The sequence below is a fragment of the Labrus mixtus genome, chromosome 21 (genome assembly GCF_963584025.1).
Source record: "Labrus mixtus chromosome 21, fLabMix1.1, whole genome shotgun sequence".
Lineage (NCBI taxonomy): Eukaryota > Metazoa > Chordata > Actinopteri > Labriformes > Labridae > Labrus > Labrus mixtus.
Genome location: NC_083632.1, coordinates 21,237,427 through 21,254,105, shown reverse-complemented (window position 1 = coordinate 21,254,105; position 16,679 = coordinate 21,237,427). Strand labels below are relative to the sequence as shown.

Genomic DNA, 16,679 nt, shown 5'->3' with positions numbered 1-16,679 from the left:
GGGCCGATCGATGTGGCTTCTGCTTTTTTTCTTCTTCACAGAATGAGATTGAAGCTCTCGCTTATCATTTTCCCAAACTACAGGCCTTTTTCTGTGGTTAGAGGGCATAATGGTTCTCCCCTACCAAATTATTTTTATGGAATGAAAAGAATACCGTCAAATTGTTACGGCTTTTGATGCATCCTTAACGTAAAAGAGAGCAGCAAGATTCTTTAAAAAAAATATTCAATCAGATCCGCACAAAATTGGCAATGAGGTAATGATTTTCTCCAAGCTGTGTGAGGGATCTTCATGTGTTCCTGTCCATTCATCGAAATGTGTTTGGTCACTTTGTTCCTTCTATGTATGGAGGCTTTCAGTCCCTGGGATAGTCGAGTATGATTGTCAAGCCAGCGACCTAGAAGTGAACAGCAGCAGTCTGTCTTCTGTCATCATGCCTGTCAGTAGCTTGACAGAAACAGTCCTCTTTTTGTTATTATTCCAGTCTCTTTGCCTTTTATTTCATCCTTCATGTGTCTTACTCTTGATGCTCTTGCTATAATACTCTCTCACAGTCATTTTGAACACTCACACTGTAACCTCACACTCTTTCATGCTTTCTATTTTTCCTCACCTTTCCCTGCTAATGTCCCTCTCCTCCTCATCCTGTCTCTAAGCATATTGTCATGATCATCTTGACCCTCTTTCCAGGTCTTTCTCCTTTAGCTCCAGTTAATTCAATTCATTTTGATGTTTTTTTCAGGGATGTTCTCCTTTTTTTAATGTGTCACCCCGCACTCTGAACACAACAAGAACTACTGTAGAAAAAGAAATCAGAAGGCTTTTAGCATGCATGTCAAAGTGCCCTAATGCACCGCTTAAAAAGAGAAGCCTTAAAAAGACACAAAAAGAAAACGGATGATGTACACAGGATTTCTTTAAAAAGAGAGAGTCACTGATTGATGGCAGATGGCAAGATGTGTGTAATGCAGTTTGAACAAAGTAAGAAATGTAGCTGGTAGAATACGTTTGTTTAGATGAACTGTGTGAAGATTAAGCGCAGCTGGTTCACTGTCTGAAGTGAATCTTTGAAGCAGGCTGCAGAGTGAGCCTGAAAACACAAAATGTAAAAAGAAATAAGCACAAGACGTTCCAATCAGAAGAGTTTGCCATTTGGCTTCTGCTGCAGATTTGCCACCTTGTTCAAATAAAATTAAAAAAAGGTTTTAAATTAAAGTAAGTTGTAAGCAAGACTGTGCGACTTTTTCATCCAGTAGATGTCGCCCTAGAACGCACCACTGTTAAGCGCAAGCAGCGGACAAAATGGTCATTGGCTCGAGCTGCAATCACCTGTGGTCTGCATTGTTGTATTAGCAGGGTAATGTTAGCACACTTTGGTTAACTCGGTACCTCTTTATTGTTTAAAATGTGAGAGCCGATTTTAACTTTCTCTATTCTGGTCACAAGGCGGCGCAGCAGATCATCGAGCTGCAGGAAGCGGCCCAAATCAACGCAGGGCTTCAGCCGGCTAACCTGGGCCGCAACACCAGCCTCCACGACATGAAGACTGTGGTGAAAACGTGGAGGAACCGACTGCCAATCGTTTCAGACGACCTGTCCCACTGGAGCAGCATCTTCATGTGGCGCCAGCACCACTACCAAGGTATGAGACAAATCAAGTAATGCCTGTCACTCGCACACACACTTTCACACGTTTTCAGGGTCTCCTGCAGAAGTATCTGGACTCTTGCTGAGGTTTCTCCTACTTCCAGAATGGGGTCTTCTCTAAAAGGCCACAATGTGCAGAACCCCCTCAGGGTCTCTGTACATTTCCAAATGTCAGCTCGCTAAAGTAGTCTCTCTCTCTCACTGCAGGACATAACTCCCCCCCCCCCCCCCCCCCACACACACACACACACACACACACACACACACACACACACACACACACACACACACACACACACACACACACACACACACACACACACACACACACACACACACACACACACACACACTCACACACACACTCACACACACATATTTACCTTGCTCAGTGCTCAGCTCTCTCCTGCGGTGACTTTGAAACCATTCAGCGAGGCAGCCACTGCAAAATGTGATGTCTCAAGCAACTTGAGCTCAAAACTCTCTCTGTGAGGCGCTGCAGTAATGACAGCAGTGGATTTCTGCAGCACCGTGCCAATAAAAATCCACTTCATTTTTTACGTGACAGCTTTCAAACTTATGTTAAAGTGAAATGGAATTTTCTTGATGAAATCCATCGCCATGGCCCATTTACTGTTCAATACATTCAGTGTCCCCAGTGCTCTCCTCTGCATTATGATAGCTGGGCTTTGAGAGTGCTAGACGGCCCCCAGTGTTCATACTGCTCTAAGCTCTCCTCCATTTTTTATTATTCTTCAAATACAGCATTTGAGTGAAGAGCAAAGCCATTCTGAACTCTTTGTCTCCGTCCACAGCCATAGTGACGGCGTATGAGACAAACACACAGCATGATCCAAACAACAACAACGCCATGCTGGGAGTTCACGCCTCGGCTTCTGCTATCATTCAGTACGGCAAGATAGGACGCAAACAGGTACCGGCTTAAGCTGATGTCCAACGATGTTGAAGTGCATTTCCTTAAAATATATATTTTTTTAACTGTGTTTATGAAACCTTCTAACACCGATGTTTCCTCAGGGTTTGGTGAATGTGGCTCTGGACATCCTGAGTCGTATCCACACCATCCCCACGGTGCCCATCGTCGACTGCTTCCAGAAGATCAGACAGCAGGTCAAATGTTACCTGCAGCTGGCTGGCGTCATGGGCAAGAACGAGTGCATGCAGGTAAAAAAAATCAAACACAACTATAACACTGTGCATTCGACTTGATCAACGGGGGCCAGGTTCTGCTGGTTGCCTGTTCAGCAGTGTGACTCAGGTTCAAAGGAAAGAGAGCTTTAAGCTGTTACTCTGTCAAGTCTGCCTGAAGCTAACAAAGGATTGAATTATTTACTAAGTATGGATGCGTCAGCCGGCGTTGCTGACCCTTTTAGTCCCCCCTCACACCTATTCCCATAATGCTTTACAACAACCTTTTACCACAGCGTCACTTCTGGTAAAACTCCGCCCATAAATGATCATGTATGGCAGAAGTCATGGTGCAGGAATTTGTCATATAAAATCACACTTGATTCTATTTGCATTTGCACACACTTATAACACTGATGATAGTAAAACATGAAATATTTTATATTCAAAATTCTTCCCTAAATCTAATTTAAAATACATAATTTAGATGTTGCAATCTTAATTATGTTTGATCAAGTCTTGATAAATATATAGCACCCATGTTCCAACCCTGCTAATACAGAGGCCTGGTATGTGTGTATGTTTGATTCGACTGATCTGAGAGCAAATCTGTCAAAATATTTAACTTTCTTATTTTTATATTCTTTAACTTCTTTTGGGGTCTTCCTTTTCTCGACTTTGCTTTACTTCTGTTGCACTAAATGTACAGTTTTTAAGTATCTGCATAACAACGTACAGATGCAATTATTGTACATGCTCTGATCATGTTAAGACGCCTTTAAGAAGTGTTCTTGAATGCGCTGCACCACAATACAAGAAAACAGAAAGAAATCTGGATCTGGGTCCTGCATGTTGGAATTTATAGAAAAGTTCTCCTAAAGAACAACACATTGGATGCACTTCATGTGATTGAAGCACTTGGGTTGATTTCTGTTAGCAGTTGCCGGAGGTGTAGTTAGCGGTTCTTTCGATTGGGAAAGCAGTAAGAGCTAAAAAGCGTTTGGGGTGGCTCTGGGTGACAAGCTATAGCAGGGAGACTTATAAGAGAGCGTTACTCAGGAGCTTGCTCTTAAGCCCATGGAGTACTCTGATTAATAGAAGCAGTTCAGCACACCACAAGTCATTAAAAGTGCCAGCAGACACTCCTCTCTCTCTTTCTCACTCTCTTCTATCTCATCTGCTCTGATTCTCTCTCTCTCTCTCTCTACCGCTACACATCGTTTGTCACAGCAGCACATGGGGGACACCTAATCAGAGGCTCACCATAATGGAAGTTTAGCTCCCTTAACACCTCTTTTCTCACTTCTTAATGAACAGCGAGCAGTTTGTTTGTTTTTCACCTGTGATTACGGCCCTGTCTAAAACACAACGTCGGGGTATCTTAGCAAAGTTTCTGCTCGGCAGTTCAGTGTGTAGTTCAAACGGTGTTGTTTCTTTTCTTCTGTCTGTTAGGGTTTGGAGGTGATAGAGTCGACCAACCTGAAGTACTTCACTAAGGAGATGACGGCCGAGTTCTACGCCCTGAAGGGAATGTTCCTGGCTCAAATCAACAAGTAAGTCCACCGACGCCCCAGCTGTCCGGTCTTTCTGTACAGTAGTTGGCACATAATAGCTAACTTTGGATGTGCTACTCTCAACTTTTTGTCAGTGTGTGTTAGGGCTGGGTGATATATCGAGTTTTTACGATATATCGATATATTTTCTATCCAGATATAGGGTAGGACAATATCGTTAATACTGATATACAGTAGTTCATGTTGCATTAAAATAATGTTATACATTTCTTCTGTAAAGCTGACAGTTCACTTGTTTCTTATGTCACTCTCTCTCTCTCTCTCTCTCTCTCTCTCTCTCTCTCTCTCTCTCTCTCTCTCTCTCTCTCTCTCTCTCTCTCTCTCTGAGCCAAACTCAAAAAACTAAATGCTAAAGTAAGCTCAAGTCCAAATGGATTAAAAAAACACACAACTGTGTTTATTTTGTTATACAGAAAATTAATTAATTTCACAAACAGATAGTTTGTTTTCATGTACATGTTGAACTTGTGCAACTGACTGTTAAAAAAGACATATAGATATATATCAAGTATCGCCATTCAGTGAAAAAATATCAAGATATGAGTTTTGGTCCATATCTCCCAGCCCTAGTGTGTGTTCATTATCACATTTTTGTAGTGAAGTCACCAAACCTTAAGTCAGAGTTAAGTCATGAGTCCCTAAAGTTCAAGTCTGAGTCACCTTATAATAAAAGGAGTCAGCTCAAACAGTTAAACAGTCTCTGCCAATACATAAGTCACGGCCCCTCCTCGCCATCTTCCAACTCTGAATGCAGTCAATGCTCAAGTCCGAGTCCTCAGTGCTCGAGTCCAAGTCGAGCCACGAGTCCCAAAAAACAGGACTCGAGTTGGGCTCTATTCCAATTCCTGTGCTCAAGTACTACAACACATCGATATCAAAAAACTGCCTTCAAACTGTGTAAGGGCTCCCCTGACTGTGTGGGTGTTTTATCGCGTCAGGATTTAGAAGTCATATCTAATCTGCACTGCTTGCCTCCAGCTTACTCACCTCAACTTTGTGTGGCTTCCATTTGACATCTTTGTCATTAGATTTTTTTTTTCTTTAGCTGTAGAGGTTGCCTCCGCAGCGGCACAACCGCTCTCCATGCTTCGCTTGATACCCAAAGCCTTTCCCCTTTAGCTACCCCCTATTCGCCCGTCACTTTTGACATTACATGGCGTCCTGAGGGGTGAAAGACAAATTGAGGAGGGCTTATTAAATGTATATGCAGCTCAATAATTAACTCAAGGCAATTTGCAGGAATCACCAGGATCAGCAAAACTTGCCTCCACCTCAGCAGGGTTTATTGCAATCATTAAGTTTCCCGTTACACCGTGGGGAGAATTAACAGCAGAGTGGGGGGGTTGGGGGGGGGCTGAGTGTTCTGTATGTGTGTGTGTGTGCATGTGCAACCACATATGCTCAGGATTTTGGGATCACTCAATTAAATGGGTGTCAGAGATTTGACAGTCTGTTGGGTGCCTGTGCTCCTGTCGAGTCGGGTAGTAGAAACTGTTAATGTACTTTAACATTGGCAAAGTGACTGAGGCAACCCTATTAAGTATTACTGGAGGGGTCTTCGGCTCTGACTCCCATAGCAATCAAGCTCCCATTTCTTAATCACATGCCAAAATGCCTTTTATAATAACGCATTTTAATTGATTGGCTGGGGAGAAATTTCACTGTAAGTAAGTGGTAGAGCAGTTTTTGGAAGCGCTCCTAGAATGGAGAAGGTCCGTTTGCAAGCTGTGGCTCAGTAATGCTTCTCCATATCGACAGGCCTGTCTCCTTGTTTTGACTGCAGGGTGGCTGCGCCTCTTGCATCTTATTTATTAATCAAACGCTGAAAGGTGTGTGTAAAAAATTATTCACACCGCGTGCCAACGAGTGGGTAAGAAGCCGCTTGGCGTGTGGGCAAACAGCTGATGAGTCAGAATATATTTCTCTGTCAGGTGAAGTCACAATTCTCTCACCTGCTATTTAACAGCGTCTAAATCGAATACTCACACTGTGACTGCGAGATTGCACTACCAGGATGAAAAAAAAAAAACCCAAGGGTGCTCAAGTTTTATCAGCCTGCAGATTTCTCTAAGCTTCAGCAATGCTCTTCACGGTCAAAGTATTTGTGTACAGATAAATACAGCCATTACCCGGAGGTTTTTTACCTTGCTGCAGCCCCTGTCACTTCTGATGAAATAGGAAGATGCTAAGCTCGTGTGTCACCCTGTATTTAATGGATCGATCTGCGCAGTATGATAGGGCCGGGTTTAACTCATATTCCGCAGAATGTCTGAGCCCTCGGTGACATTAATTCATGCCGGGTTAAATGCTTACTCTGTCGTGCTGAGAGGGAGGGCCTTGAAGATTACAGCAAATGAAATATGGTGCTTATTGATGTGTAGTACATAATTCAAAATTTGATCATCATAATCTGTTTCTTGCACACTCCATCTCTCTTCTTTTCTTTCCGCTTTCCACACAAGTATTGAATCCATCTCTTTCAAACCACTCCCTCTGTTAGTGTCCTTTCCTATCTTGTATCTTTTCTTATTTTTCATTCTGACACCCTTTTCCCTCGCCCCTCCTCCCTCTCCTTGCCTCCCTTTTTGCTCCCTCACCTGCTGACAACTCAGTGTCACCCTCACTCTCTAACGCTCTTCACCTTTCTCTCCCCCCCCCTCCCCCGCCCCTTTTTTTCCAGGTCAGAGGAGGCCAATAAGGCCTTTTCTGCTGCGGTACAGATGCACGACGTCCTGGTGAAGGCCTGGGCCATGTGGGGCGACTACCTGGAGAACATCTTCGTCAAGGACCGACAGCTGCACTTGGGAGTCTCCGCCATCACCTGCTACCTCCACGCCTGCCGCCACCAGAACGAGAGCAAGTCGCGGAAATACCTCGCAAAGGTGAGAAAAGGAACAAGTTTTTTTTCTGTTTGTCTCCATCTGCCACATAGTAAATAAATAGATGTTTGAAACAAGCAGGTTTAATTGGAAGTACTCCTTCAGCCAGCTCTTTTCTATTTCACCAGTAGCCTTTATCACATCTCCTTTCAGATACCGTCAGTTTTAATTCCCTTGTTTCCTGACCCCTTCCAGGCCGTACATTATTTGCGCTGATGAGAAGAAAGGCATTATTTTTTTCTCCATCTCAGACTCTGCCACAGTTACAGGCAGAGAGCAGTAATTTGATCGATTACAGTCCAGCGGTAGACAGTGCAGATGGGTTCCCACGGCAGATCGATGTTGGAGGGAAGGCCATCCTCTGGCACGGAGGGGGGGCGGGGGTTAACAGACTAATGGCCTCCCCTGATACTGCAATCTCACCAACCCTCTACCTGGACCGACCTCTCTCTAACGGTCAGGCCAAATGCAGTTGAACTTAAACTTTACAGTATCGCCTGTACCGGGAGGTAACAAGACGGGCTCCTCCTCACTAACAAGCATCCCACTGTGTTGCACTGACGCACACTTTCAGTACAGCCCCTCCAGTTCCTTTAGGAGTTAGCAAAGAAAGACCTCTATGTGCTCTTTTAATGGGTAATGTGCTCTGCCATTGAAGTGGTCCTCCTAATCAGAAAGGTGTCAACTAGGGATGTCACAAAATACAGCAATGTAATGTCCTAAATTGGCCGATACATTGTGCCAAATATCGATATAAAAAAGACACATCAACACTGGATTTGACCTTTTAAGAGACATTTCTTTATTGTCCAGGTGATCAGATATTTTAATTTATCAATATATGATGGTCTTGCAATATATCAATTTTCACAGTGTGCAGCATATTGTATCTGCTCGTACAAACAAGAATCTAAGAAAATAACAGCTTTAAGAAAAGTCTGTAATTCATTTTACTTTTATTAAACATCTTACAAACATCATTTCTTAGTTGTAATTATTAAAGGTGTTAGTCTGTGGAACAACTGTGATGACGAGCTGAAAACATGCAACACTATATTTAAACTAAAATGGGAACTATCTGTTCCATTGTTGTTGTTGTTGTTGTTTTGTCTGAAAACTTAATTTGTTTTGGCCAACAAGTCTAACATCATACACTGATTGATGAACACTTTTTGTTTTCTGTGAATAATGCACAAAAATAAGAAGGGGTAGGACCAGAAAAGTTTTTAACTTCTTCCGATCCCTTTTGAACATGAACTTTATTATTTGAGTTATTTATTTGTTCCTATGGATCCTGAGGATCTAGTTTGTTTTTGTTTTTTTGTTTTTTCTTTCTTTTTATTTTGTGTTTGTATTTTCTTAACATGTTCAATAAATTGACTAATAATAAAAAAATTAAAAAAATAAAAATTAATGAACCAAAGGGAGTGGAGAGATTGTCTGCCTGCTGGGTCTCTGCGTCAAAGCGTCACGTTAGAGCGACTCATCCTGTTGTTAGCAAAAGAGCAGCTACCTCTATGTTCCTTCCCCCCCCCCCCCCCCCCCCCCCGGCATTGTGCTGCCAAGCTGGGTTGGCACAGCTCAGTCCTGATGCAGGGATGTGAGGTGACCGGTCATTATCAGTAATTATACACAATCTGTGTACCCTGGTCGGCTCACTAAGGGGAGCCTGAGGGGGGGGGGGGGCTGAGTGGGGTTAATGTCTTCATCATAATGTAGATGCACACACAAGCACACCAGGGGAGCGGGGATCATCTCCACATTGGCTCAGCTTTGATCATAGGAGGGATTGCCAAGAGGCTGCCTGGCATTCAGAGGACTGGTCTGATTAATGACAGAGACCTTACCTCTCACTGCGTGCTGTCTGACAGTTGTTGGCACAGTGTTGCATTCCATTTGTTGACGTTTCCCCTCCTTTTCTTACCTGCTCTCTTTCCTGTCTTCACCTCTCTCCCCCCCTCCCCTCCCACAATCTCACTTCTTTAGGTGTTGTGGCTTCTCAGCTTTGACGACAAGAACACTCTGGCAGATGCTGTGGACAAGTACTGCATTGGAGTCCCGCCCATCCAGTGGTTGGCATGGATACCACAGCTCCTGACCTGCCTTGTTGGTTCAGAAGGGAAACCTCTGCTCAACCTAATCAGCCAGGTGAGGCCTTTCTCCAAAACCTCTTTTCCAAAGCCAGATCTAGATCCCCGTGCAGCTTAAGCCCAAATCTTCTTGGGTCTTGTAAATTAACTTCTCTATCATGAAAACATCTGCGAAACAGCTTTTTTTTAAAGTAAGCTCACCATTCAAAGTCGTCTTTGCCTTTTCATTCAGTTTCATGTTTGGATCCCTGCTCTCTCCCATCAATCATTCCTTTTTTTTTTGCTCCCTTGGCTTCTATCATCCATTCGGGGCAGCACATCTGGCTGCTGCGTTAGCATTAGTGCTCATGCACGTCTTTCTAATCAAGATAAATTAACCGCATTCACGCCAAAGTGGCCTCTCTCCTGCTTTCTATTTACCAAATTAAGCATTCAGATTCCCCCACCGTCCCTTTTTTACAGCAATTTATTGGCTTCCTCTGGTGTCCTTCCCCCCCCGTGAATTGGATTTTAAATGATTTGTTCAAGAAATGATTCTAAAGTTAATATCATACGCATCCGCACTGCGGGAACAGAGCTGGTAATTAAAGCGAGGACTAATTTGCTTTGCTTAATGGAGTATTATTTCCGCACAATTTGAAGTGGGTGATCTTCAAAGAGTAGTCTGCTATAACAAACAGCCGTCCTCTCAGCAGAGCAGGAGTATCGTATGGAGGATGTGAGAGAAAGTGGAGGAGGGGAAAAAAGAAGAGGGAATAAACTTGGGCTTTAAAATACAAGTGTTAAGTGTTGAAGAGAGATGAATGAGAAGAAGGACCGAATGTGTGCTGAAGGAATCCTCTACTATGGATTCAGCTTCTGGGATTATATAACGCCAAGCTTTTTAAATATTTTTAGGTGATGTAGAGGATGCACGTTTTTTCACAAGGTTCAAAGAATCCTCTGTTACAGTCGATTCACTTTGACCAAAGCCAACCTTCTGAATGTTTATGAATGGAAGTCGGAGGGACGACTACAGAGATTCAGCCCTCGCTTTGGTCCCCCTCGTCAACTTGTAATAACTGAAGACTAAAAGGTTGACACCTTCTCCTTCATATCCTTTTTTTTTTTTCCATGTTAGAAGAAAACCACATTTTAATGCATGGAAGGCTTTGTCTCTGCCGCCGACCTGAATTATTTAGAGTTTCTCTGCGGCGGCGGGATGTTTAAAAAACGTATGTTGAAATATTGATGAAGGTGAGGAGAAGAGCGCCTGGGGGCGGGAGGGAAGATGAATCAAAAGTTAACAGAGAATCTCAACACCTCTCCCCCGCACACACGCGCTCCCACCCTCCCTCCCTCCCTCCCTCTCTTGTCGGTTTCTCATCGTCTGCCATTCGCCCTCTTTCCCTCGGCCCAACTCGGCCTCGCCAAAAAATATGACATTTCTTATCTTCCCATTAGCCGCCTGATCTGTGGTTCCTCCTCTTCCTCTCTGCCTTCCTTCCTCTTTCATCTTTAATGCTGCTGTTAGAAGCCACTTAGAGCCCCCCTCTTGCTATTACTCTTAACTCCAGTCCTCAAACTTAACATCTCAGGAGTGAATTTTTCACTTTTAGAGTGTCTTTCTCCTCCGACTTTGAAAGGAGAATCATTAAAATTGCACAATAACTGCATTTCAAATTTATGAGCTTAAGGAATATGAGGGATTAGGTGAAGGTAGCGTGTAAATATTTGCAGAAAACTTTATATATATAAAGGATTTACAAATGTGGTCACATTAAAAAAAAAGGAAATATATCTATATATATAAAATAGGACAGTGGATAGAGCTATGGACCAGGAAGAGAGAGAGTGGAGAATGACATGCGGGAAAGGAGACACAGGTCGGATTCAATGCCTAACCGCTAGGCTACCGGCGCCTCACCTCCAAATGTGCTCACATTTTACTTCTTTTGCAATAGCACCCTTAGGACTCACAAATATTCACAACAGGAGGTGACTGTAACTTCACTTGAGTCCTCCATGACTGAGGCTGTGGCTTCACCTACTGGAAGCATCACACACAAGGCTGCACTTAGGGCCACAAAAGAGCAGTTAGAGGTCTTTGGTGTCAGGCTGAAGCTTTCTCCATAGCTGAATTACCTCACCATTGAGGAAAAGGAAAGGGGTTTTCCTAGATGTAGTTTAACTTAATAATAGTTTTCATTCTTCACGTCTGTGTCCTCACCAGGATGTTCAGGCTTATACAGCAGCAACAACAGCAGCCGTTTTCACCACTTAGTTAATCCTATCTGACTCCACAGCGGCGGTGCTGCCTTTATAGCACAACCACAGCTGAATGAGTGACCATGTAGAGTTGTGGGTTTACGTGGATTGGACAGAGCTGAGTATCCTTGTAGTATCTTCAAACCTGCCTGGATCTGACACAACTCTTTGAGCAGTCCAGTCTAACGAGAAGTACAATGTGATCTGTTCATCCACCCGCGTCCTTTGCAGCTTTTAACCGTAGCCATTTTTTTTTTTGTAATCTTAAATTTGGGCAGTTAGGGAATCCCTCTGAAGACCCGGGTGAGATTACAGAGGAATGTGGATACAGTCAGAGAAGGCTAAGAGGGCCAACATCCATTTAGCCTTAGGCTACAGTGAGAAGGCTTCTTCTCTCCTCGTCTTTTCTTTCTCGTTCTCTCCTTTGTATTCCCTGAGCACCATCCACCTTCGACCCAAGTTTTTTTGTCAAATATTGAGCTCCATGTGGTTGTTGAGATGTGGTGGTATCTCTTTCTTCCTGCAGGCGTATAAAGGCTCTAGAAGGGATCAAGTAGCTGTGTAATTGTTGCCTATGAAATTGTGCTCCAAGACCTGAGAGAACCTTGTGGTTTGGTCATCCACCAATATCCAGTGGGCTTAAAGCCAGGCTGGACGACCTCTCCCAGCATGAAATAAAAGGAAAAATCATGTTTCCTTTTCTGTTTTTTTACAACTTGGTTATTGTTGTTGTCAGCGTTAATAACTTTACATCTCTACAAATTATTTATCTATACAGTGAATGTATGATAAGAGGTATTTCCTTCAAGAAAACCCTTCAGAGAAATGTTCATAAAAGAAAGAGCATATGCAAAACTCTTTTTTTTTTGCCTCTGCTTCTAGTTTTTAAATATGGCAGGTCTCTGATCTTGCCCGTGTAGGTACTTAGGATTCTTTGTCACAGCTCGTGTTACACCTCTAGGCGCTCGCTTTGTGCAGTCACAGTGATCGCTACATGTCACACTCACAAACATATCAGTGTCGAGGTGAGATCACCTTTCTCATTCAGAGGGTGAATCCTTTGCTTTCCTTTAAAACATTCTTTGGCTGTGATGTCTTAACAGCGGTCCCCTTCTTGTGTATTGAAAATGTATTTACAGACGTGGGAGTCGGAGTTGTTGCTCCAACAAGAAAGGAGAGTCTGGAGGTTTGTTCAGAGCTTTCTCTGTATTTGAACCATCTTGTCATCACTTACTGGTTTATATAAATGTCACTTTGAAGCCTTTAGATCAGTCGTTTTGGCCGATGCTTTGTTGCTTTTATGGAGCCAGAAAAGACAATATTTGGACAAGACCATTAAATAGAAGCGGAGCTACGGGCTGTACAGTATTTGTTACCTTACTTATTGGATAGTAAACAACTGTAATTCTGCACAGAATGAGATCCCTTATTTGAAAAACATCACCCATCGTCCTTGCAGGAAAATCCAACAAAAATCCTATAAAAAAATCAAAAAAAATCAAAGTGAAGTTATAAATAATGACTTAGATGAGGCTTATAAGCCATGTATTAGAATAACTGCTAATCAGTGCTAACATATAAATACTCAAATCGAGTCGCTACACACACTCTTTGTTCGGCCTGTTTGCTACAATTAACCGCACATCAAGACATCTTTTTTTTGTCCTTTATTCGCTTGAAAGAACCTCAAAAAGGCACCAAGATGTCAAGTTCCCTGACTGTCTGTGCAGCATCACCTCGACTAATTCAGTCTGCCAGCAAGCAGCACCCAACTGTCACTGAAAACAACCACAAACAGCTCCTTTTTAACACGCGCACACATTTAAGCTAAAATATATGGAAGGAGTTTAATCAAATTAAAACAGGTCTTCAAGTCTGTACAAACTGGAATGAATCTCGTTCATGTTTTAATTTAGCTAGTTGGGCTTTTTATCATGGAACTTGATGGGACTTGACTCACCTGGTTTAGGCTGCTTCAAGTGGCCATTCAAGGAACTACAGTGTTTGTTCTGTCTGTGTCGGCTGGATATTTCCACATTTCATCTACTGAGGCCTTCGCTCAAATTAACCAAGGTGTTTATGAAGATGTTCACTATTCATGTTGCAGTTTGAGTTTGCTGGACCACAAATTAGGACAACAATTGAAAGACATCAACAATAAATGAAGTTGCTTTTTGTATTAATAATGAAAACAAACACCTCTACATGTTAGGTAAGCTCTAAATTCTGCTGCTGCGTTACCTATCAAAGGAACTCGTCCTCCACCAAGTTGGAGGTGAATTTGTTATGTGTGTGAAACTCCAAGTCTCTTATGTCCTGAGCCTTCCAATGTTGTCAGTGACTTTTCTTGAAAGTCTTGAGGGCAGTTTCATCATCAGTCACATTCAGTTTTGTAATTCAGCCATGACGTGTTTTAAGCTTCCCTAACTCCCCTGACTCCGAGCTTCAAACACTCCCTGTGTTACAGCAGAGATCTCTGGCTGTATCAGTATGATATCTCTCTCTCCCTCACTCTCTCCCCCCTACACACACACACACACACACACACACACACACACACACACACAGTCTCTCTGTTCCACTCTCTCTCCATCACCCCCGCCTGCCTCACCTCTCTCGCCCTCCTTTGCGGTCCTGAGGGGGAGTCTTTGAAATGTAATCTGTGACCCTCTTTTATATGCTAGGTGGGACGAGTGTACCCCCAGGCTGTCTACTTTCCCATCCGCACCCTTTACCTGACACTCAAGATCGAGCAGAGGGAGCGCTACAAAAGCGGTGAGTAAACATGGCTGTAGTGCTTTGCCTCTTAACTACTCTTTGAACTTTGAGAAAAAAGCTTGTTTTACTCCTCCCATGCTAAATGAATAAATCTAAAGGTGTGTTTAGGAGGATAAATTGTGTTGAAGCATGGGAGATATTCTCTGTAACAAAACCTTTCCCTTCTTACCCTGGTCTGCAGATTGATTGATTTTTCAACTTTTTAACATCTAAAAACTGAAAATGTTGCATTTTCTTTTGTTTGCTTTTGGTTACTCTCTGATTTAGATGTTTTTTGTCGTACATCTCCATCCACCTCTCATCTTTTCTTCCTTCATTCTCCTCTTCAGATGCATCTGGACAACAGCAGCCCACCTCAGTCGGGGCCCAGCCTCACTCGGGCGCCTCTGACCCGGGGCCTATCCGGGCCACCGCCCCAATGTGGCGCTGCAGCCGGATCATGCACATGCAGCGGGAGCTCCACCCGACCCTGCTCTCCTCCCTGGAGGGCATCGTGGACCAGATGGTGTGGTTCAGGGAGAACTGGCATGAAGAGGTGAGAAGAACAAAAGATGCTAATTTTTTTTTGTCTGACTTTTTGTACATGTTTTTAGTTGATAAAATGATTAAAAAAAACAAGTCAGCTGCTTCTAATATGAGTTTGAAAACAAGTTAATGTGTACATCTTGTGTATATGTGTGTCACGCCACCTGGTCAGCCAGATGACCACAGTTTGGCGCATCCTGTCTCTCTGGTGGGCCGACACATCTGTTTAGTCTGAGGTGTTGTCCTGACTTGTCTGCAAATAAGCTCTCATTGTCTTCAATTCCCTGACTGAACAGGTGTGTTACCATAAACCTGTTCGATTGATTGTTTAAATTTGATTTCCCTCCTCAAAACGTATGTAGTCTTAAATCACCTCTTTAGCCAGACGCATTCTTTCCTCTAGCTTAAGACAGTCCCTGATGTTGGCTTGCAACAATCGTCCAAACTAAACTCTGTGCTGCTACAAATTGTTTTTCGCCGTGCTAGGCAGCGTCCACCCATCGGTATCTAGTCTGTGGGTGGAGAGAGCGCTGGCAGACAGAGGCAGCAGAGCGCGACAGGTGATGGATGGGTGCAGCCAGCGTGTAGGATGGGGCGAGGGATTTAGGGCTGGAAGTTTGTTGATGTGTGTGCGCGTCTGTGTGATTATCTGTGATGGTTCGGGGAACTCTGTAGCAGCTGCAGGCCTGATGCTTCATTCCGCGGGGGCAAGCAGGTGCAGAAGCATGCTTACGCCATCATCACCTTCCCCAAGCTCCACTGCTTCGGTATTTTGTGCAACATCAAATGGCTCTACCTTTTGTTCCAGAAGAAATCTGCTCGTCTCTGCTTGTTAGTTGCGTTTTCATCCAGGACTTTGACTCACAAAGGATTGTCAATTTGTCAGAAACTCGACAAACTTCAAAATAAAAATGATTCTGTTTAAAGGAAAATGTTGTCTAAGGACACAAGTATTATCATCAGACTTAACTTTTCCCTCCCTCCTCGCAGGTCTTGAGGCAGCTCCAGCAGGGCCTGGCTAAGTGCTACTCGGTGGCTTTTGAGAAGAGCGGCGCCGTTTCCGACGCCAAGATCACACCGCACACACTGAACTTTGTCAAGAAGCTGGTTAGCACCTTCGGCGTCGGCTTGGAGAACGTCTCCAATGTTTCCACCATGTTCTCCAGCGCTGCCTCGGAGTCTCTAGCCCGTCGAGCCCAGGCCACAGCGCAGGACCCCGTTTTCCAGAAGATGAAGGGACAGTTCACAACAGGTTGGTTTTGCATTTGGAAAATATACACACATGTGGCTTTACAGATACAGAGCAGACAGAAAAACAAGCCATGAATTACCCTTTCATTTTGAGGTCGTTCTTGTGTTTACTTTTTCAACTTACTTGTTTGTTCACTTTAGTTTTGTGGCTGTCAGCCATGTTAACATTTAGCATGGCTGCTGTACCTTTCTGTAACTTTAACATAACACTTCAGAGTTTGAGGAGACGCTGAATGTGAAGCATATGTTTTCAACCTTTTTATTTTTATTTTTAACTATTTGACGAGGTGCGACAATTGCAAAGCCAGCAACACCTCCTACCTTCCCCCCCCCCTCAAGCCCCACATCACACATCGGCCACCTCTCAGTAAACAAGGGCAGCGTGTGTGCTGCAGTGTGCCTACACTGCTTTAAATGATGAGTCCAGCCTCTGTAGCCGTACATTTAACCCGTCACTTTATATCTGCATGGTGTTGCTAATAGGTTTCCAACCACATGTGATTTCAGGGAGGGGTCACTTAGGTCAGAAATACACTTGT

At 43.6% G+C, this 16,679-nt stretch overlaps 1 protein-coding gene across 2 annotated transcripts in view; it reads left to right on the top strand.

Annotated features, from left to right (window-relative positions):
• The window catches only part of trrap (transformation/transcription domain-associated protein), an 87,257-nt gene that overhangs the window by 55,952 nt on the left and 14,626 nt on the right, over positions 1 to 16,679 (top strand). For both annotated transcript variants that reach the window (XM_061027458.1, XM_061027459.1), the window contains 9 exons: positions 1,447 to 1,642; positions 2,463 to 2,581; positions 2,686 to 2,832; positions 4,249 to 4,349; positions 7,051 to 7,252; positions 9,236 to 9,397; positions 14,271 to 14,361; positions 14,694 to 14,899; positions 15,880 to 16,141. In XM_061027458.1, the coding sequence (XP_060883441.1) occupies positions 1,447 to 1,642; positions 2,463 to 2,581; positions 2,686 to 2,832; positions 4,249 to 4,349; positions 7,051 to 7,252; positions 9,236 to 9,397; positions 14,271 to 14,361; positions 14,694 to 14,899; positions 15,880 to 16,141 (1,486 nt within the window). The remainder of the gene's footprint in view (positions 1 to 1,446; positions 1,643 to 2,462; positions 2,582 to 2,685; positions 2,833 to 4,248; positions 4,350 to 7,050; positions 7,253 to 9,235; positions 9,398 to 14,270; positions 14,362 to 14,693; positions 14,900 to 15,879; positions 16,142 to 16,679) is intronic.